The sequence below is a fragment of the Scyliorhinus torazame genome, chromosome 16 (assembly GCF_047496885.1).
Source record: "Scyliorhinus torazame isolate Kashiwa2021f chromosome 16, sScyTor2.1, whole genome shotgun sequence".
Classification (NCBI taxonomy): Eukaryota; Metazoa; Chordata; class Chondrichthyes; order Carcharhiniformes; family Scyliorhinidae; genus Scyliorhinus; species Scyliorhinus torazame.
Genome location: NC_092722.1, coordinates 149966830 through 149990447, shown reverse-complemented (window position 1 = coordinate 149990447; position 23618 = coordinate 149966830). Strand labels below are relative to the sequence as shown.

At 45.5% G+C, this 23618-nt stretch overlaps 1 protein-coding gene across 1 annotated transcript in view; it reads left to right on the top strand.

Moving 5' to 3' along the window:
* dock1 (dedicator of cytokinesis 1) overlaps nt 1–23618 on the top strand; it is an 850868-nt gene that overhangs the window by 155344 nt on the left and 671906 nt on the right. The window contains exon 19 of the mRNA XM_072479204.1: nt 6767–6901. Coding sequence (XP_072335305.1) covers nt 6767–6901 — 135 coding nt within the window. The remainder of the gene's footprint in view (nt 1–6766; nt 6902–23618) is intronic.

Sequence of the window (23618 nt, the reverse complement as noted above, 5' to 3'; positions counted from 1 at the left end):
CACTGGCAGGGAGGGTGCAGGCGGTTAAGATGGTGGTCCTCCCGAGATTCCTCTTTGTGTTTCAGTGCCTCCCGGTGGTGATCACGAAGACTTTTTTTAAAAGGATTGAAAAGAGCATCATGGGTTTTGTGTGGGCCGGGAAGACCCCGAGAGTGAGAAAGGGATTCTTACAGCGTAGCAGGGATAGGGGGGGGCTGGCACTACCGAGCCTAAGTGAGTATTATTGGGCCGCTAATATTTCAATGGTGAGTAAGTGGATGGGAGAGGAGGAGGGAGCGGCGTGGAAGAGATTAGAGAGGGCGTCCTGTAGGGGGACTAGCCTACAGGCTATGGTGACAGCCCCATTGCCGTTCTCACCGAGGAACTACACCACAAGCCCGGTGGTGGTGGCTACACTGAAGATTTGGGGACAGTGGAGACGGCATAGGGGAAAGACTGGAGCCTTGGGGGGGGTCCCCGATAAGAAACAACCATAGGTTTGCCCCGGGGGGAACGCATGGGGGATATGGAATGTGGCAAAGAGCAGGAATAACGCAACTGAAAGATCTGTTTGTGGATGGGAAGTTCGCGAGTCTGGGAGCACTGACCGAGAAATATGGGTTGCCCCATGGGAATGCATTCAGGTATATGCAACTGAGGGCTTTTGCGAGGCAACAGGTGAGGGAATTCCCGCAGCTCCCGACACAAGAGGTGCAGGACAGAGTGATCTCAAAGACATGGGTGGGGGATGGTAAGGTGTCAGATATATATAGGGAAATGAGGGACGAAGGGGAGACTATGGTAGATGAACTAAAAGGGAAATGGGAAGAAGAGCTGGGGGAGGAGATCGAGGAGGGGCTGTGGGCAGATGCCCTAAGCAGGGTAAACTCGTTGTCCTCGTGTGCCAGGCTAAGCCTGATTCAGTTTAAGGTATTACACAGGGCGCATATGACTGGAGCACGGCTCAGTAAATTTTTTGGGGTGGAGGATAGGTGTGCGAGGTGCTCGAGAAGCCCAGCGAATCATACCCATATGTTTTGGTCATGCCCGGCACTACAGGGGTTTTGGATGGGGGTGACAAAGGTGCTTTCAAAAGTAGTAGGGGTCTGGGTCGAACCAAGCTGGGGGTTGGCTATATTTGGGGTTGCACAAGAGCCGGGAGTGCAGGAGGCGAGAGAGGCCGATGTTTTGGCCTTTGCGTCCCTAGTAGCCCGGCGCAGGATATTGCTAATGTGGGAAGAAGCCAAGCCCCCGGGGGTGGAGACCTGGATAAATGACATGGCGGGGTTTATAAAGCTAGAGCGGATTAAGTTCGTCCTAAGGGGGTCGGCTCAAGGGTTCACCAGGCGGTGGCAACCGTTCGTCGAATACCTCGCAGAAAGATAGATGGAATGGAAAAAAGAAGGCAGCAGCAGCAGCCCAGGATCGGGGGGGGGGGGGGGTGTGGAGGAGGAACCAGAAGGACTCTCAGAGTTGTTAATATATACTGTATAATATGTATAGATCGTTGCTACAGATAATTATATATTGGACTGTTAAATTACATTTTTGGAGAGTGTTACTTGTGATAAGGCAGTTGCCAATTAGGGTTAGTTTTCATTTTTGTTATTTATTATTTATTCATTTTTTGTTTATAAAATTGGTCATTGTTATTTGTGTTGTTATAATATTGTGTAAAGGATGCACAATGTACTGTGTTGGTTGACCAAAAATTTTCAATAAAATATTTATATAAAAAAAAGATGTACTTTGTAATCTGTGTTAATCTCACACGTGTATAATTGTTAAGCAAAAGGGGGGGGTTTAAAGCGATATTGCATCATAATCCAATATCTCCTTGTTTAATCAATGTTTTTTTCTTGTTAAAACTAATGAGCGGTCTTGTGACATTTTCCCTTCACGTTTTATATAAAAAACAGAAGTTACAGTCTTTTCAGCCAGGATCCATTCTGGGATCTTCCCGTACAGTTAAAAAAAAAAAAATTTTAGAGTAACCAATTAATATTTTCCAATTAAGGGACAATTTAGCGTGGCCAATCCACCTAGCTGGCACATCTTTGGGTTGTGGGGGTGAAACCCACGCAAACACGAGGAGAATGTGCAAACTCCACACGGACAGTGACCCAGGGCCGGGATCGAACCTGAGACCTTGGCACCGTGAGATAGAAGGGCTAACCTACTGCGCCACCATGCTGCCCTTTCCCATACAGTTTTAACATCAACTGGGATTGTAACAGCCTTCTTCGGGAATGCCGACTGTCGTAAATACCTTATGTGGACAGCAACGACCGGAAATTTCTATCCCTCCATTTCTGAGCGCCTCAGGTAGCTCTCAATTTCAGGCTGTACCACTGGCAACGTTGGAAGCTGCTTGCAACTAGATGCCCTGGATTAACTGGGACCCAGACCACATGTGAGAGAGAATGTGTGGGAGGGAAGTTGCTGGCTCAGCATGGGAAGATGTTGGCAAGAAGGACGGGTCCCCCCTTGCCAATCCCAGGTCCCGATCAGGCACTGAGTTCCTGACAACAAGCAATCCCCTGTTTTTTGGGCACTCTGCATGATGACTGTTCCAACTGCCACTGATTGAATATCAGCCTCTTAAGTGGCCATTAATTGTCCACACAAGAATCTCAATGGCTTTCACGGCTAAAGGTCTGTATCTGCCTTCCCATTGTGGACTTAATTGGGCGGAAGTATAAAGGCAGCAGGGCACCATCTTCCAGCCTGATTAATTGCCCTCACTGCCTCACAACTCGCCTTAGTGGAGGGCAAATAAATTCCCAACCAATAAAATTTAGGGCAGCACGTTAGCATTGTGGATAGCACAATTTGCTTCACAGCTCCAGGGTCCCAAGTTTGATTCCGGCTTGGGTCACTGTCTGTGCGGAGTCTGCACATCCTCCCCGTGTGTGCGTGGGTTTCCTCCGGGTGCTCCGGTTTCCTCCCACAGTCCAAAGATGTGCAGGTTAGGTGGATTGGCCATGTTAAATTGCCCTTAGTGTCCACAATTGCCCTTAGTGTTGGGTGGGTTTACTGGGTTATGGGGATCGGGTGGAGGTATTGACCTTGGGTGGGGTGCTCTTTCCAAGAGCTGGCGCAGTCTCGATGGGCCGAATGGCCTCCTGCCCTGTAAATTCTATGTTAATCTATGTTAAATCTTATCAGCCACAAAGATTTCTGTTTGGATATTTTCACATAAGTGCAAAGCATTTTATGTGTCAACCATGCAGTTAACTGAACTCCTTATCAGCATCCCACGGCTTCAATGAAGTTCTCATTCCTGGCGTCTGAAGATGAATGAGTGCTTAGGCCAACTGTTTAGACAATCTCCACTGATGTTACCAATTGTTCCTATTAATTTATGCTTTATAATTCATCTAATGTTCCCTTCTGCCAGTCACAAACTGAAATACTGTTCGATTCAGTGTTGTAAGTTCTGTGAGGTGTTGGTGAAACCTCTGGGTTAGCTGTTCCTGGGCAGCTAGAGAAATAGAAGAGAACCCTATTAGAATGGTGTCAGTAATGCAGCTCTTCAAATAAATTTTTCTGGGCAAATTATTGTGTGCTCTGCTAGGTGGAAGAAGAAAACATCGATCAAAGTTTGTGTCATTACAGAACACTTCTCCTTTTTTCTCTTTGGAGTCCCACATCGTCGTTGCTCTTTTCTTTTGGGTGGAGAGATCATGTGCAGAATGAAAGATGCAAAATGAAAGAGAAAGGATCGAGCAACAGGATTTCCATTGAAGGAAACCAATATGCCACTTACCTCCAGAGGTGTGGAGATAATCTAAAGACCATGCTGCCTAAAAACCAAGCCACTACAACGTCAGTCATACAGCTGCACTATGCAGATGATGTTTGTGTGTGTTCACTCAGAAACTGAACTTCAGGGAGCAGTGATCTCTGGAATCTTAATGCTTTGAAGAATTGGACAGGGTACAGTCAGCAACTCAAAGCGCTAGAGAAATACCACCAATGGTTCCTTTGCAAGATCCTCCACATCTGGTGGAAAAAAAAGGCGATTCAACAACAGCACCCTGTCCCAAGCAATCGTTCCCAGCATTGAGTAACGAATCAGTCAAAGCTAGCTCAGCCCGGTGGGACTTGTAATTCGTGGGCTTGGACATCCGAGACTCAAGGAAACTACTTTACGCAGAACTCATTTGTGGCAGGAGACTCCCAGCAGGACAGTGAAAATGTTTTTAAGGATGTTCTCAAACATACCTGGAGACCTATAGGAGAACCTGGCTTGTGTCTGATCACATGGCTTGGCACCAAACACAACAAGACACTTTGTGGGCAATATGTGGAGGTGAAGTTAAGGGACTGCGGGAGAACGCTCTAAATACCACCTACTCAACCCTTCAAACACCATCTACCCTACAAGTGGCTGAGTCTGCAGATCACACATTGGACTTGGCAGCCATTTTATTTGAACTAGACTGGAAATAAGTCATCCTCGAGGGTCTGTTTAAGAAGAAGCAAGAGGAGATGGAAAGAAAAGAATAAAGGTTGGCACCTGATAAAAATGGTGTAGTTTGACTCATAGCTTTGTGAAGGTAGTTGTAGTTTGTTTCGTTTGTTCTGCACATTCCATCCAATTCCATTTTAATGTCCCTCAGCTTCAAATGGAGTAAACTTTTTTGGCTGGAGTCATATTTCTGATTTATCTTCAGATTGAGTCATCCTACATCTTTGTTTCCTGTTCTTTGTGCAAGAAGTAATTCTGAATCTGGCAGATATTCAATGCAACTCCTTTTGAAGTGAAAATACCATTTCTTCAACAGCTATTCCTTCAAGGTAAATCCTGTTGCTCGATCTTTTCTCTTTCATTTTGCATCTTTCATTCTGCACATGCTCTCTCCACCAAAGAGAATAAGAGCAACAATGATGTGGGACTCCAAAGCTGTTACGTTTCTCTCGAAATTACATGCAATTTTGACTTGGACATATATCCTCCTATCTGTAGACTCTTAAACATTGTGATAGGTATCCATGTGTGTGAGACACTTTATTTTGATCAAGGAAGTGATTCACAAACTTTCATTTGATGTTATGGCTCCTGACTGAACATAGCTTACTTTATTCTATGTTAATACTGTTTACATGTTGGAAAGGCCTAACTTGCTTACAAAGCTCAACAAGGAAATGCTATCAGCATTAATAATGTGTATTATTAATTATACGGCCTGGTATGTGATGTCGCAGACTGCTGAAGCGCAAACTTGGATTTGATTCTTTACAAATCAAGTTTGCCACATTGAGGCTGTGCTGAGTTCCAAACAGAGAGCAGCGGGTTTCTGCAATGGGGTATTTAAGGAAGTTGAATTGGTGGCACGGTAGCACAGTGGTTAGCACTGTTGCTTCACAGCACCAGGCTCCCAGATTCGATTCTCGGCTTGGGTCACTGTCTGGGTGGAGTCTAAACGTTCTCCCCTGTTCTGCGTGGGTTTCCTCCGGGTGCTCCGGTTTCGCCTCGAGTCCTGAAAGACATGCTGTTAGGTAATTTGGACATCTGTGTGGCTCCGTGTACCCGAACAGGAATGTGGCGACTAGGTGCTTTTCACAGTAACTTCATTGCAGTGTTAATGTAAGCCTACTTGTGACAATAAAGATGATTATTATTGCATCGATTTCCTCTTTAATCAGCAATACCACCCCCACCACTTTTTCCTTTTTGTCTACCCTTCCTAAATACTGAATACTCCTGAATGTGCAATTCCCATCCCTGCTTACCCTGCAGCCATGACTCTGAAACTCTGACTATATCATACCCATTTACATCTATTTGTATAATAACTCATCCACTTTATTGCTAATACTGTACGCATTAAGGCAAAAAGCCTTACGGCTTTTAATATTCCTTGTCCCATTTTCATTATTTTTCACTGTGGCCCTGTTTGATTCTAGCCCTTGGTTACTCTGCCTTTTCTTATTTCCTTTCAGTCTTCTGTTCTTGTCCGTGTCTCCTCCTCCTCTGACTCCTTGAATAAGTTCCCACGACCCTGCTCCATTTTAGTTTAAACCCTCCCCAACCACTTGAGCAAATGCTTCCCCTCGGACATCAGTCCCCGATCTTCCCAGGTGTAACCCATCCAGTTTGTACTGGTCTCACCTTCCCCAGAAATAGTCCCAATGTCTCAGGAATCTGAAACCCTCTCTTTCATGTCATCTCTTCAGCCACGTATTCATCCTGCTGTTTCTGCTCTGATTACCACGTGGCACTGGTAGTAATCCTGAGATCACTATCTTTGAGGTCCTACGTTTCAATTTATTTCATTACTCCCTGTATTCTACTTTTAGGACGTCATCCCTTTTTTGTTTAGTTGATTAGTTAACATGAAAGGATCTGTTGTCTGCATTAGACTTGAGTGCTTGCTGTTAAAACTGGTTTAAAACATTTTACATGTTCCATTCTCCAATGCCAAACTCTTGCAAAAAATAACAAGAAAATATGAATGTTGCAACATGCTTTCACTTGTTTAGGTTGTGGGGAACCTTGAAAGATGTCCTGAAGCAGAGGGGAATTGATTTGCCAGTTTGTTGTGAAATGATGGAGTGAAATTTATATTGAATATTATCTTTATATCTCTTGGTTGCTACCCTGGGAGAGGATCACCACCTGACACAGGAGTCTAACAACAGAAAAAATTGTTTTTGTGGAATGAATTAGTGGAGCAGTCTACAGTCAGGTTTCTTGCAAATTGTGAAATGTTTGGATGAATTCTCTGAATCATCACAATGTGGATAAATGGTACATTGAACTGTCTTAATTTTTAATCAGGAAACTTACCACAGTTTTGAAAAACTATGTGGATAATTCGGAAAAACCTAATGTGACAGACCAACTCTTCAAAGCAATGAAATCCTTAGAATATGTCTTCAAGTTCATTGTTCGTTCAAGAATACTCTTTAATCAGTGAGTATTAAATTTGTTGCAACGATGTTTTTAACTATCACTAACCCATCGAAAACGTTTCAAAAATGTATTTTATCATGTTGGCTAATTGAAAGTCTTTTATGTTACCTACTTTGACTTGAGGATATTCATTGAGGCTCCACATTGACAATCAGATTATGTGGTTTAAAAGATCACAGAATTATGGGCATAATTGAGCTATGCACATAAATAAAATCGATTATGTCTCCTTGACCTTTTGTGTCCCATATCAAACCTTCTATCCAAATGAATCTTTGCCCAAACAACTGAGCAGCCCCCCACCCACCCTCCCGACACTCAAATATGATTATCCTTTAGTTGCGTTGGTTCGGCGGACACAGCATTGCATTCAGATTTTCAGATACAGGGGTTTTCTGATTTTTTATTGCAAATGTTTGATTGTTTTCAACAAATATCCTCACCAAGTATGATGGCCCATAACTTCTTTGCTCCCCACTGTCAGATTTTGGAGGTACCTCAATGATGCACTGGGGAATTCCTCGAGGAATATCCCACATAGGGGTTTATGTGGCAATTGTCCAGAAGTGCTAACTTCCCCTGAACAATTACGTGCACCCGACAAAACTAACTTCGGATGGTTCAGCCAGTTTTACCCAAACAGTTACTCTGAAAGATAAGGAAAATAAACACTTCTAATTCCATTGTAACAATCTATTAGACCCAGGACAAGCCCTGCATAGACATCTTGCATACCCATGACCCCACCAGTGGATCCACACACCACCTTGCCTGTCTCACCCCACCTGACTGAGGAAGGTCCGGCAAGACAGAGGCTTTGTAATCCGAGTGAGGGCAAGTCTTTTTTGAGTGGCAATCCACCGATGATTGTCACTCCGAGCAAGTTATGGGCTTGCAGTTTATTTTTATGGAAGTATATAATTCGCAGTAAAAATTGAAATGCTCCAATTGCATGGTCTTTAAAATGCTGGGCGGGATTCTCTGTCCTGCCAGCCCCGTTTTCCGGCATGGCGTGCCCCCGTTGGCAGCGGGATTCCCCATTCCTGCAGCTGGACAATGGGTTTCCCATTGTGGCCACCCCACGCCATTGGGGAAACCCGTGTGCGTGGGTACGCTACTGGCAAAGCAGAGTATCCTGCCGATGGAGAATCCTGCAGACTGTGTCTGATGTGCATTAAACATAAGAGTAGGAGCAGGAGTAATCCACACATCCCCTTGAGCCTACTCTGCCATTCAGTAAAATAGTGGCTGATCTGTGGTTTCAGTTCCATATTCCTACCTGTTCCCCATCATTCTTGACTATCTAGAAGCTGTCTATCTCAGCTTGGAATATATTCAATGACTCCGCCTCCATAACCCTCTGGGGTAGAAAATTCCACAGGTTAGCGACTCTGAGAGAAAAAAAATTCCTTTTTGCCACTATTTTAAATGTGACCGCTTATTCTGAAACTGTGCCTCCTGGTACTAGATTCCGCCACAAAGGGCAACATCCTCGCAGCATCTACCCTGTCAAGCCTCCTCAGAGGCTTATTTTTGCAAGTTTGTATAAACTCATTTTTATAAATACTGAACATATAAAATCCTGATGGGACTGGACAGGCTAGTCGCAGGAAGAATGTTCCCGATGTTGGGGGCGTCCAGAACTAGGGGTCACAGCCTAGGAATAAGGGGTCAGCCATTCAGGACTGAGATGAGGAAGAACTTCTTCCCTCAGAGAATTGTGAACTTGTGAAATTCGCTATTGTAGAAAGCTGTTGGGCCACTTCATTGAATATATTCAAGAGGGTGCTGGACGTGGCACTTGCGGCTAAAGGGTTCAAGGGGTATGAAGAGAAAGCGGGAGTGGGATACTAAATTTGCATGATCAGCCACAATCATATTAAATGGTGGTGCAGGCTCGAAGGGCCGAATGGTCTACTCCTGCGCCTATTTTCTATGTTTCTGAGCAGCATAGGTCCAACCTGCGTAACCTTTCCTCATAAGTCACCTCCTTCATCCCAGAAATCAACCTCGTGAATCCAATGCTGATGATTAATTGAGTATAAACAGATGCAAAGAAGAAATATACTGTTGCCAATTCAGTGTTTCTTTGATTGATTATGCTCATTTATGTCCATTTTAAGTTTGAGTATACATCTAAAGATATTGGAAGGATGCTTTGGTGTAAAGTGCCAGCAGAAAAACGGACACAGCTTCAAGTGCAATTTCCATATTTTAACCAAGGAGGAAACTCCAAACAGTGCAGTTTAACATAAATTAACTGTTTGAATGGCTGGTCAGCCTGGGCCAAGTGCACTTGACAATAATGGACAAAGTCTTGTAATTTTCCCCAACAAAAAGTACATTGGTAGAAATTTTTGGAAGTTTTGTTCCACTGCATGTTCAGCATCCAGTCTTAAATGAGCTGCATTTCCTTCCAATTAAATGTTGAAAAGTCCAAAGTTATTGTCTACCACAAATTTTATCCCTGACAGCAGTCTCAGGCTGACTTAGATTGCTCAGAACCGTGGCATTATATTTGATCTTAAGTCAAACATTAGATCTAATGTCCTCTCCACTATAAAGTACTTTCATCTATGTAATGTTGCTCGTCACTGCCGCTCGCTTAAATCTGCTGCTGAAACCATCTGTGCTTTTGCTTTCGCTAGACTTGATGATTTCAGTGCTGCCCTGGCCAAAGGATAAGGCCAGAAACTACAGGTCAGTCAGTTTAAGCATGGTGGTCGATAAGCTTTTAGAAACGATAACTTGGGTCAAAATTAGATGGTGGAAATTGAATTCAATAAAATCTGGAATGACAAGTCTAATGATTGTTGTAAAACCCCATATGGTTCACTAATGTCTGTAAGGAAGGAAATCTGCCACATCTACCTGGTCTGGCCTACATGTGACTCCAGATCCACAGTGGTAGATCTTGAAACAACATGTAAAATAGTCCAACCAGGGAAGGGGACGTACTGGACCTAGTATTGGGGAATGAGCCCGGGAAGGTGGTCGAAGTTTCAGTAGGGGAGCAGGGAACAATGACTATAATTCATTAAGTTTTAAGGTACTGTTGGATAAAAATAAGGGTAGTCCTCGGGGTGAAGGTGCTAAATTGGGGGAAAGCTAATTATACCAATATCAGGCAGGAACTGAAGAATCTAGATTAGGGGCGGATGTTTGAGGGTAAATGAACATCTGCCATGTGGGAGGCTTTCAATGTCAGTTGATAGGAATTCAGCACCGCCATGTTCCTGTGAGGAAGAAGGATAAGTATGGCAAGTTTTGGGAACCTTGGATAAAGAGGGATATTGTGAGCCTGGTCAAGAAGAAAAACGAAGCATTTGTAAGGGCTAGAAGACTGGGAATAGACAAAGCCCGTGAAGAATATAAGGAAAGTAGGATGATATTTAAACAAGGAGTCAGGAGGCCTAAAATGGGTCACGAAAAGTCATTGGCAAAATGGATTAGGGAAAATCAGAAGGCTTTTTATATGTATATAAAGAGCAAGAGGGTAGCCAGGGAAAGGATTGCCATCTCAAGGACAGGAGAAGGAATCTATGAGCGGAGCCAGAGGAAATGGGCGAGGAACTAAATGAGTATTTTGCATCAGAATTCACCAAAGCAAAGGACTTGGTGGATGATGAGTCTGGGGAAGGGTGTGTAGATAGTCTGGGTCACATTGAGATCAAAAAGGAGGGGGTGTTTGGATTGGATTGGTTTATTGTCACGTGTACCAAGGTAGAGTGAAAAGTATTACACTGGTTTTTCTTCCCGCCACACTAGGGGTGGGATTCTCCGACCCCGCCGGGCCGGAGAATCGCCGGGGGGGCGGCGTGAATCCCGCCCTGATGCTGGCTGCCGGATTCTCCAGCGCCGGTTTTTCGGCGGGGGCGGGAATCGCATCGCGCCGGTCTGGGGCCGTTGGCAGTGGCCCCCCCAGCGATTCTCCGCTCCGTGATGGGCTGAGTGGCTGCCCGTTTTCGTCCAGTCCCGCCGGTGTAACTTACTTAAACTAGGTTTGTTCTCACTGGAACCACGGACGTTGAGGGGCAACCTGATAGAAGTCTACAAACATATGAGGAGAATGGACAAAATGGACAGTCAGAAGCTTTTTCCGAGGGTGGAAGAGTCAATTACTAGGGGACATAGGTTTAAGGTGCGAGGGACAAAGTTTAGATGTGCGAGCGAAGTTTCTTACACAGAGGGTAGTGGGTGCTTGTAACCCGCTGCGAAAGAGGTGCCGAAAGCAAGTATGATAGTGCCGTTTAAGGGGCCTCTTGACAAATACATGAATAGGATGCAAATAGAGGGATATGAGCCCTGGAAGTGTGAAAGGCTTTAGGTTAGACGGGCAGGATGGTCGGCGCAGGCTTGGAGGGCCGAAGGGCCTGTTCCTGTGCTGTAATTTTCATTGTTCTTTATTCTTTGTGGTTGCCTCTTAAATGCCCACTAAAATGGTCCAGCAAGCCACTGGTTTGAGGGCAATCAGGGATAGGCTATAAATGGTGACCACACCCCATGAATGAAAAAAAAAAAATGCAATATGAATTTGGTAAGGGCATACCACGTTTCATTAACCTGCTGGATTTTTTCATGAGGCTACAGAGAGGTTAATGTTGAGTAGTTAGACTCCTGAAAGGCATTTGATAAAGTGCCGCACAACAGACTTGCGAATAAAGTGAGAGCTCATGGACTAAAAGGGACAGTAGCAACATTGACACGGAATTGCCTGAGTGACAGGAAACAATTGTTTAGAATCTGGAATGTACTGCAACTTAATGCATCTGCATTCGCAATTTGTGTGCCGGGCCAGTGCCAGAAAGTATAGTTGTATGGCTGCCAGCAGCAAGGTCCAACGTTGTACCCTCGCCGAGACTATGGGTGTAGGCTTGCGTTCCCTTAAAAGACCCAGTCATGGCTTATAGTCGGTTATTATGTCAAACCGCAATCCATGCACATATTGGTGGAATTTCTTCACACCTTATATGACTGATAAGCCCTCCTTCTCGATCTAGGCATAGTTCCGTTCTGCTTCTGAAAGGATCGTAGAGGCAAAGATGATTGGGGGCTTAGAACCATCTACCATTTTGTGGGATAAAAAGATACCTATACCCAAGAGGATGCATCACATATAAGCACGTCAGTTTCTCCGAGCCAAAATGCACGAAGAGGTTGGAGGACTGCAATGTTTTCTTCACAACTCAAAGGGCTTCCTCTTGGGGCTCCCTCCATTGCCACCGCTGATGCTTTCGTAGGTGGTGTAATGGTGCCAATGTTTTGGCTAAATCGTAAATGAATCTTCCATAATAATTTACCATACCAAGGAAGGATTTGAGCTCACTGATATTTTTGGATGCTGGGACTTTGTGTATAGCCGTGACCTTTTCTTCCAGGGGTTGCAACCCTCTTGTATCAATATAAAATCTATGTACGTCACTTCTGAGGCCAAGAAAGTACACTTTTTGCATTTGAGGCGGTCCCCCACATCCCAAAACCTATTTAATACTTCCTCAAGGCTAGACATGTGTCCTTCAGGGGTAGTGCTGGTGACTAACACATTGTTAGGTAGACCATCACCTTGGGAAGTCCCCGGAGGAGTTTTTCCACCATATAATGTAAAGTAGCGCAGGCTGAAGCGATGCCTGAAAGTGGGCCTTGTGGTATTTATTGTGGCCAAGTTTTGAGACTCTTCATCCAATTCTAGTTGCAAGGCGGCATGACAAAGGTCCAATTTTCAATAGGTAAGGCCCCCCATCAGCTTAGCATAGAGGTCCTCGATCCAGGGAATCAGGACAGCCCGATTTATGGTTAGTTTGTAGTCTCAACAAATTATTATCGAACAATCTGGTTTGAAAATGGGGACTCTTGGCGTCACCCACTCAGAAAACTGGACCAGCTTGATTATGCCCAGCTCTTCAAATCTCTTGAGCTCAGCTTCAATCTTCTGATGCAGTGCATATGGCACTGGTCTAGTTCTGAATAACTTGGGCGTCAAATCCAGATTGACAAAGATTTTGGCTTTGACACTTTAATCCAGACTAGTTCCTTGTCAAATTCGTCGTCCTGCCTCCTTAAGACATCTTGGAGGATGCCATTGGATATTTTGAAACTTTCCAGCCAATTGAGCTGAATCTTCTGTAACCAGTCTCTTCCCATCAGTCTGGGTCTGTGCCCTTCGACGACAACCAAGGTAAGACTGGCTTCCTGCCCTTTGTACGCCACTGGTGTGCTGGTGGTTCCGAGGATTTTCAAAGTTTTGCCAGTGTAGTTGGAAAGCTAGGCTGTAGTACTGTTCACACTTGAAGGCTTAAGTTCCAGAATGAAGATATCGGAAAGTCCTCTCTCCCACTACAGTCACCGAAGCCCCGATGTCGACTTCCATTTTTTAGGGCTTTGCCATTGACCCTTAAGACAATTTTAATCGGGGCAATCTTATTCAAATAGACTGCATTCACCTGATAAATTGCATGCTCTTCTTCAGACTTCTTCTCCACTATATTCAGTGGCACTGTAGACCGCTCAACGGAATGGCGAAGCCTGGCTATGAAAGCTGAAACAGACTGCGTGGTTCCTCACTGCAGAGTTAAATTTATAACTTAGGATGACAATCGAGGGCCTGGGGTTGTAATGATCTTTGACCAACTTCACTATCTGGTCACAGGTCTTTGAGTCAGGAGCCTCTCGAGACAAGAGGTTTCTAATTAAATTATACATTTAGAGCCTGCAAACTGTCATAAGTGTAACCTTCTGCTTGTCCTCACCTCTACTTTGTTCGCAGTAAAATAATATAGTGGAGCCTTTCGATGTCGAGCCTACTGACTCCAATCCTCAGCCCCATGGTCAAAAGGGTCTACTTTACTGATGATAGGCATTTTCACTCACTGTTTAATGACTCCCAAGACTTGCTGTTTTTTTTTTTCAACTGCTACTTGCTTTCCCCCCCTCAATTGACAACGTCTGTTAACTGCAATCAAAACTTTTACCTCGTCGCCAGCGTGTGGCTGCAGACTACACTGGAGGCTCCCAGTAATTAACAAAGGGGTTTATTGGTGAAAGACAAAAGTAGTTAAGCAACAGGCACAGAACACAATATAACACTTCGGCTCCCTGGTCCACACTGCCCAGAATCCTGTTCCCAGAGTCCTACACAAATTCCCTATTGGCCGGGGTTCGCGCACACCCGAGCGATTGGCCCTGAGCCAGTCACGTGGTCCATCGAGCCCGCCCCCTTAAAGGGGCTACACTACTACGGATAAACGTCCCTTCTGAAAGCTCAGCTGACCATCTTTCCAGTAACGCAGGAGATCATACTGGTTTTGCACTTCCTAGACACTGCCATGTCCACTGGATAAATTTGTAATTGAACCCAGAGATACCCCATGCTACCAAATGTGAAAAGAGTGACATAGACTAGGTGGCACTCTGGGAAATCTGTAGCAGCAAGGCCCTACTTCACCCGTAAGGGTGACCTGCAAGGGTGGCTTGATTCTGCGTGGATCACGAATATTCGTTCTGCCTCCAGCTAGGAGCCCTTCCTACAAGAACCATATAGAACCCATCCAAAGATGAAGATGCTGGCAGACAGCTACATCTGGTGCCCAGGCATAGATAAAGCCATTTGGAGAATTGGTGCAAAAGCGACATCCTTGCCAAATGCAGCAGTCCTTACTTCCGTCTGCCACACTTCACTCTTGGGAATGACCTGGGTCCACATTGACTACAGGGTCCTTTTATGGGAAAGATGCTTTTAGTCTTGGTGGATGCCCACTCTATAAGTGGCTATTGGTTCAAGAGATGGGGAACACTACCTTGGCGGCCATGGTGGATGCCTTGCATCGAGTGTTTGCCATTCATACACTTCGCGAATCCATTAGTCGATGGCACCCACCTTACTGGTGATAATTTCCAGGTTTTTGTATGAGCAAATGGCATATGACACATCAGGACGTCCCCATACCCCTCAGCGTCTAATAGATTGGCTGAGAGGATCTTTCAAGAAGTCAATGAGAAAGCAATCTGATAAACCATTTCGCCAGCCGTTGGGTAATCTTTTGTTGTTGTCCAACTCTTCTCCCCCCCCCCCCCCCCCCCACAACCACACACACTTCACCATGGGGGTTACCCAACTGAGCAGCTCAAGGGCCATCACCTAAGAACCTGATTGGATCTTGCGTTTCCAAATTTTGGCACATTAGGCCTCCCAGAAGAGTCAATGGTCAGAGCAGAGGGACAACAGTTTTGGTCATTAATTTTGCTTGAGGTCCACCTGGCTATCGACCCGGTTGTGGCCCACTCGGGGCCGGTGTCATATGTCGTCAAAGTCAATAGGAAGACCATCAGAAAGCAAGTCGACAACTTGTTCAATCTGGGGGTGGCGACTCCCATCTTGGAGTCAACAAGTCCCACCAGCACTGTGAACGCTCCTATAGATTTGGATGGTCAAGGATACCAAGGGCTCCTGAATCTACTCAACCAATTGCTCCTGTCAAGGCCAGTTTGTCTCTCGCTGAGGCGGTGCCTCCTGAGGTGAGACCGCCTGGTGACAGTTTGATTACCTACCCAGATGACTGCTCCGCTGCGGTAGGGCTGCGGAGGTCCAGGATGACCTGGAGGTCTCCGGACAAACTGACCTTTTGATGGACTCTCTTTCCCCTGTGGTCACTTATAACGTTCGTAAATTTTGGGTTAGTTGCAATAAAGGACTTTGGGGTGGGGGGGAATGTAGTAGCATGGCCCCTTTAAGGGGCGAGCGCGACAGTCCACATGACGGCTTGGGGCCAATCATGCGGGAGTGGGCAAACCCCGGCCAGTAGGGAGTTTGCGTGGTGCCTTGGGAGTAGGACCCTGGAGCCGACGAGTTAAGATCTGCTGTATTGTGTTTTTTGCCTGTTACTTAATTGGCATTGCCTTTCACAAATAAACCCCTTTGTTAACTACTGGACTCCTCCAGCGTATGTCTGGAGATACCACAGGATCATTAACTAAAATGGGCTACTAGAAAAAGTCAGGGGAGTACCATAAGGTGAATTACTCTTTCAGAAGATGAACTCAGATAAGATGGGGACTTGAGAAGAAGATATGACGGGCACTTGAGAAGTTGATGGTAAGCCACCATGAACCACTGCATTCTACGTGCTGTGTGTAGACCCACTGTTTTTGTTGGGTGGTTTGATGCAACAGAGCGTATTTAAGTGTGCAGTTTTTATTCATTTTTATTCATTTACAGGATGTAGTCATCACTGGTTAGGCCAGCATTTAATACCCATCCCTAATTGTCCTTGAGAAGGTGGTGGTGAGCTGCCTTCTTGAACCGTTGCCATGCATATAGTAAAGCTTTGCCACATAGCTGTTGGGGAGGGAATTCCAGGAGTTTGACTGAGTGACAGTAAAGGGATGACAATGACATTCCAAGTCAGGATGCTTCGAGAGGAACTTGCAGGAGGTGGTGATCCTATGCGTCTGCTAAATTTGCCCCTCTAGGTGGTAGATTTTGTATGTTTGGAAGGTCCAGTTTAAAGAGCATCACACTGCTGCCACTGTACATTAGTGGTGGAGGGAATTGATATTTAAGGTGCCAATCAAACAGGCTGCTTTGTCCAGGATGCTTCTTGATGTGCAGGTTAGGTGGATTAGCCATGCTAAATTTCCCCATAGCGTCTAGTGGCTATGTGGGGTTACAGGGTTAGGGCAGGGAATTGGGCCTAGGTAGGGTGCTCTTTTGGAGGATCGATGCAAACTCGATGGGCTGAACTGCCTCCTGCACTGTAGGGATTATATGATTCTATAACTACTGTTAGAGCTGCACTCATCCAGCCAATTCTATCACTGGCTTGCGCCTTGCAGGTGGTGGACGAACTTTGGCGAGCCATGAGAGGAGTTACTATTTACCCAATTCCCCGTGCCTGTGACCTGCTCATGTAACCACATTATTTACATGGTTGGTCCAGTTCGGTTTCTGGTCATCTCTCGGGCAATGCCACTGAATGTTATGGGGAGAGGGTTAGATTATCTCTTGTTGAAGGTGGTCGTTGACTGGCACTTATGTGGCTTGAATGTTATTTGCCACTGACCTGCCCAAACCTGAATATTAACCAGGTTTTGCTGCATATGTGCATGAACTATTTCAGGATCTGAGGAGTCGTAAATAGTGCTGAACATCCATGAATGCCCTCAATTTTGATCTTATGATGGAGGGAAGTCTATTAATGAAACAGTTTAAGATTATTGGATCTTGGACATTACCCTCAGGAATGCCTGCAAGTGTCCCAGGTAGGGAACAAGGGAGAGGGAAGGGTTTAGGTCCTGAAAAGTGTCCCAGAGATGGGACAAGGGAAGGGGACAGGTAGAGGTCCCAAGAGTCCAAGACTGGAGACAAGAGAGAAAGGACAGGAAGAAATCCCAAAAGGAAGTCTCAGGTAGGGGATAAAGACAAGAGAGAGCAAAACAGGTCCCAGTTAAATTAAAGAAAAAGAAAGGAGCAGAGAAAGAGGTTGCAATTAGAGAAAGGGGTGCAGACTTTAAGTGAAGTTGGCTCGGAAGAAACGCTGATAATGTAAGAGGGCTAAGAACCAGCCTTGAAGGCCCAAGAAGGCAGCCAAAAGTTGGTGACTCCTTGTTGTCAGCCGTTGATGGTGAGGTAGCCCTTTGGAGCAGTAGAGTTTTGCTTGGCATAGCAGAAGAACCAAAATTGTGCTTGTGAATTGGTGATTTGAGTGTAGACTCTGATCCAGGGGAACAGAATCTCGGGAGACGAGATTGAAGTCCTACTGTAACGTCTGAGTTAGAACGACCTTCGAAGAGAATTCCAGGTTGAGATTTTTGAAGGTAATGAGAGAGATGGGGTTTCACTGAGATTGATGGACCCACAGTATGATTGACATCTGGGTGGGTTGCTGAGAAATCCATGGAATCTGTTTAATTCACATTTAGCATTTATTGCACCGTCTGGTGTGTTGGATTAAAATCTGTCTGTTAATTCACATGTACCTCATAGCAACACTGAATAGAGTTTAAGAAAAATATTGTAATTTGTTTTATCTTTCTCACCTTGTCTGGTAAAGTTTATTTTTGTTTGTTCAGAACTTGAGGAATCTTGTGGTTTTATTCACTTAATAAGTGTCTTGAAGGGGCAGCACGCTGGCGCAGTGGTTAGCGCTGCTGTCTTACGGTGCCGAGGTCCCGGGTTCGATCCCAGCCCCAGGTCACTGCTCATGTGGAGTTTGCACCCGCACAAACCCAAAGATGTGCAAGGTAGGTGAATTGGCAACGCTAAATTGCCCCTTAATTGGAAAGGAAGAATTGAGTACTTTAAATTTATTTTAAAAAAAATAGTGTCTTGAATCTCAAACGTTATCTACTTGAAACAAAATGTTATTTGTCCTAAACTGGACCTTACCAATAACTTGAGGGTCTGGCCATGATATCAAATCCCATGATGGATGTTACGATCCTAGTTGATCTCATAGCTGGACGGGAGAGAACCCAAAATTGAGCCCTGGATCATGGGAGGGATTCTCCGTTGGCTGACGCTGAAATCGTGAAATGCAATTGGGCAGAGAATAGGTTCCGTCGGCAAAATCGCAGCGGGCGGCGATTTGACGTCAAATTGCAGTTCTCCGTCACCTCGACAGCAGCGTTAATGTGGGCTGGAACGCACATACAGTAAACACTCTTTGCCTATCATTAGCAGGCCTGAGCCAGTATTTACCAGGGCCTCCGCGATTCTCCGCCTCTGATGGGCTGAGTTCCCGATGGCACGGTTCACTTGTGCTTTTAAAAATCGTGAAACCGGCTGGGTATTGGCTCCTGGGTGACAGGGATTATCCACTGCGGACGTGGTTGATGACGCCATTCCGAAGTCCAAAGACTGACACCGAGACCCGTTACAACGACGCTCATGCAGCGACAGGTCCGTGATAGAGCGGTGCTTCGGCCTCCTGAAGACCGCTCTGGAGGGGCCCTCCAGTATGATTCTGAGAGGGTCGCCTGCTTCGTGACAGCCTGCTTAATCCTCCACAACACCGGACGCCAGTCCTCGTCCGACGAGGAGTATGCGGAGGAGGAGGATGGGCAGGACATGGGGTCCAGTCGGTACATGGGAGGCTGCATGACATGTACGCCGAGGCCAATGCACAGGATGGTCTGGCCGCCTGCAGGTTCACCGACCGGGGGGGGTCATACTGACCAGGGGCACAGACACCGCATCCCATCACCCCCCTCTGTCATACATACCTGCCGCACTACAGGATGGGGGCTCTTGGTTGGCAGTAACAGTGGGTCTGGTCCATGGGATTGAGGATGATGACAACCCGCTTTGCGATGAGCTCTGGTGCTCTGCATCATAGGACGACGTCTGACTCCTGGCCATGGTAGCATTTTCCACAGTCCACCTGGGTGATTCCTGCATGCAAGCTGGCTTTTCCATCACACAGTGCCATCGGATCCCTGGGGTGACGGTGGCGGGGATGGTCAGGGGGGGAGAGCCAAGACCACCCATGGCACCCACCTATTCCCCCGCCGCACCCCCTCTGGCCAACCAGACTGTCTCATCCTCACACCCATCTGACAGAGCACCGAGGCAAGTTGTAACAGTGTGAACAGGTGTTTGATGTGACAAGATTTGTGCCCTAGCTCCTATAACTAAACTGTGCCCTGCATCCGTACCAACTTGTCTGTACATTTTTGATTCTGTTATTATGACTATATGAGTCTATGGGACAGTTCCCCTAATCCTGACAGACACACCCATATGTTAGTAAGGAGTGATTTGCAGTGTCGACAGGGTTCGTTTTGCCATTGCCATTTCCAGTGCCGAGGTCTATGCTAGCTGCTCCGTCCAGTTACTGTTCCTGTTTTTAGATTTGTGGAGGTTTGATAAAACATGAGTCGTTTGCTAGGACATTTAAGAGCCAACCACATTGCTGTGGATCTGGACCAGGTAAGGATAGGAAATTTCCTTCCCCAAATGACATTTGTGAACCAGATGGGTTTTTAATGACAATTGACAATGGTTTTGTGGTCACCATTACTGAGACTAGCTTTTAATTCCCGATTTATTAAAAATAACATTTCACCAGCTTTAATCAGTGCATTAGCCTGGGCTTCTGGATTACTAGCCCAGTAAAATTACCGCTAAACTACCATCCCCATTTAAACTCTATGTCGCCCAAGCAAAACTTGGTACATTACAGTATGTGAGCAGTAATTTACAGAGTAAAATAATGAATTATATTATCCCAGTAAGCCTTGGACAAAAGTTGTGGTAACAATTGCCTGCAATCCCGGCTTGTCGTCCGAGCGTCTCTTGACCACATCCCTTGTCCAAGTCTCTGACCCATCCTCCGAGAGTCTCTTGAAGTCTTGTTCACCTTCATCTTCATGAACCCTTCTTATGCTCTTTAGTATAAACCAAAAACACAAAATTTCACTCACCCAGTCATTATCTTATACCTATCAAGCTACTGTCTAATTAAGACTATAAGATTATAAGACGTAGGAGCACAATTCGGACACTCGGCCCATCAAGTCGTTCTGCCATTCAATCATGGCTGATATTTTTCTCATCCCCATTCTTCTGCCTTCTTGATCAAAAACCTACTTATCTTTGTCTTAAAGACTCTCAATGGTTTGGCCTCCACAGCCTTCTGCAGCAAAGAGTTCCACAGATTCACCACCCTCTGACTAAAGAAATTTCTCCGCATCTCTGTTTTAAAGGGGCCTCATACAGCCTCAGAAGTACATCCCTGCTCGTATTCCAGCCCTCTTGACATGAATGCTCACATTGCATTTGCCTTCCTAACTGCCGACTGAACCTGCACATTAACCTTAATCTTGCACGCCGACTCCCAAGTCCCTTTGTGCTTCTGATTTCCTAAGTACTTCTCCCATTTAGAAAATAGTCTATGTTTCCATTCATCCTTCCAAACTGCATAACCTCACACTTTTCCACATTGTATTGCAGCTGCCACTTCTTTGCCCACTCTCCTAACCTACCCAAGTCTTTCTGCAGCAACCACCCCCCCAAGCTTCCTCAATACTACCTGTCCCTCTGCATATCTTTGCATCATCTGCAAACTTAGCAACAGTGCCCTCAGTTCCTTCTTCCAGATAGTTAATGTGTATTGTCAAGAGTTGTGGTCCCAACACCGACCCCTGAGGCACACCATTAGTCACTGGCTGCCATCCTGAAAAATACCCCTTTATCCTCACTCTCTACCTTCTGCCAGTCAGCCAATCCGCTATCCATGCCAGTATCTTACCCTTAACACCATGAGCTCCTAACTTACTTAACAGCCTCCTATATGGCACCTTCTGTAAATCTAAATACATCACATCCACAAGTTCTTTTTCCTTTGTCTAACTTCCTCATTAGCTCCTCAAAGAATTCTAACGCATTATTCAGATATGACCTCCCCTTTGCGAAGCTGTGCTGACTCCTATTTTACCATGCACTTCTAAGAACTCCACAATCTCATCTTTAATAATGGACTCTAAAATCTTACCAATGACCGAAGTCATGCTAACCAGCCTATAATTTACCGTCTTCTGCCTTTCCCTCCCTTCTTAAACAGGGGTGTTATATTCGCCATTTTCAGTCCTCTGGGACCGTCCTTGCTTCCAGTGATCCTGAAAGATCACCACCATGCCTCGACAATCTCTTCAGCTATCTCCTTTCGAACCTTGGGTTGTAGTCCATCTGGTCCAGGTGATTTATCAACCTTCAGACCTTTCAGTTTCCCCAGAATCTTCTCCTTAGTGATGGCCACTACACTCACCTCTGTTCCTGATTCTCCTGGAGTTTGTTTTTAATGTATCCAATTCTTTTTTTCCAATTAAGGGATAATATAGCATGGCCAATCCACCGACCCTGCATATCTTTTTGGGTTGTGGGGGTGAGCCCCACGCAAATATGGGGAGAATGTGCAAACACCACTCGGACAGTGACCCGGGGCCAGGATCAAACCCGAGTCCCCAGCGACTTGAGGCAGTAAGGAATGAAATTAAATCGATAGCAAGATGCGATATAGGGTCAGAAGGCATAGAATCTGTGTGGGTAGAGTTGAGGAATCGTAAAGGTAAAAAAGACCCTGATTGGAGTTATACACAGTGGTAACCACTGCGCCACCGTGCCACCCTATTCTCCTCGAGTTCTGGTATCCCACTGGTGTCTTCCACCGTGAAGGCTGATGCAAAGTAACAATTCAGTTTCTCTGCCATTTCTTTGTTTCCTATTACTACTTCTCCAGTCTCATTTTCCAGTGGTCCAATGGCCATTCTCGCCTCTCTCTTATCTTTTTATTTATTGAAAAACTCTTCCTACTTTCTTTTATAGTACTAGCTAGCTTGCAGTCATATTTCATCTTCTCCTCGTTTATTGCTTTTTTTTTAGTTGTCCTTTGCTCGCTTTTATAGGCTTCCCAATCCTCAGGCTTCCCACTAATTCTTGCCACTTTGTCTGCTTTTTCTTTTGTTTTATGTTGCCCTTGACTTCACTCGTCAGCAATGGAATTCCTCCCCTTAACATGTTTCCTCCTCTTTCGGATGAATTTCAATTGTGCCTCCCGAATAACCCCAAAATCTCCTGCCATTGCTGTTCCACTGTCTTCCTTGCCAGGCTCCCCTTCCAATCAACTCTGGCCAGCTCCTCCCTCATGTCTTTGTAGTTACCTTTATTTAATTAGAATACCGTTTCATCTGATTGCAGCGTCTTCCTCTCAAACTGCAGGCTAAATTCTATCATATTGTGGTCACTGTTCTCTAAGGGTTCCTTCACCTTTAGTTCCCTAATCAGGTCTACCTCATTACACATCACCAAATCCAGAATTGCCTGTTCCCTAGTGGACTCTGCCACAAGCTGCTCCAAAAAAACATCTTAGACATTTCACAAATTCCTTTTCTTGGGTTCCACTGCCAACCTGATTTTCCCAGTCCACCTACACATTGAAGTCCCTCATGATTATTGTAGTATTGCCTTTCTTATGTACCTTTTGTATCTCGTGATTTATTTTCTGCCCTGCATCCTGACTACTGCTAGAGGGCCTGTGTATAACTCCCATCAGGATCTTTTTTATCTTTCCAATTCCTCAACTCTACCCACACAGATTCTATGCCTTCTGATCCTATATCGCATCTTGCTATCGATTTAATTTCATTCCTTACTTCCCGTCTACCTGTCCTTTCGATAGGACACATATCCTTGGATATTTAGGCCCCAACCCTGATCCCTTGCAGTCACGTCTCTGTGATGCCCACAACATTGTAATGGCCAATTTTAATGTGCGCAACAAGCTCATTTACCTTGTTCCATATGGGCAGCACGGTAGCCTTGTGGATAGCACAATTGCTTCACAGCTCCAGGGTCCCAGGTTCGATTCCGGCTTGGGTCACTGTCTGTGCGGAGTCTGCACATCCTCCCCATGTGTGCGTGGGTTTCCTCCGGGTGCTCCGGTTTCCTCCCACAGTCCAAAGATGTGCAGGTTAGGTGGACTGGCCATGATAAATTGCCCTTAATGTCCAAAATTGCCCTTAGTGTTGGGTGGGGTTACTGGGTTATGGGGATAGGGTGGCGGTGTTGACCTTGGATAGGGTGCTCTTTCCAAGAGCTTGTGCAGACTCGATGGGCCGAATGGCCTCCTTCTGCACTGTAAATTCTATGATAAATTCTATGATATACTACGTGCATTTAGGTACAACACCCTCAGCCCTGCATTGACCACCTCCCTTCTCATAGCTG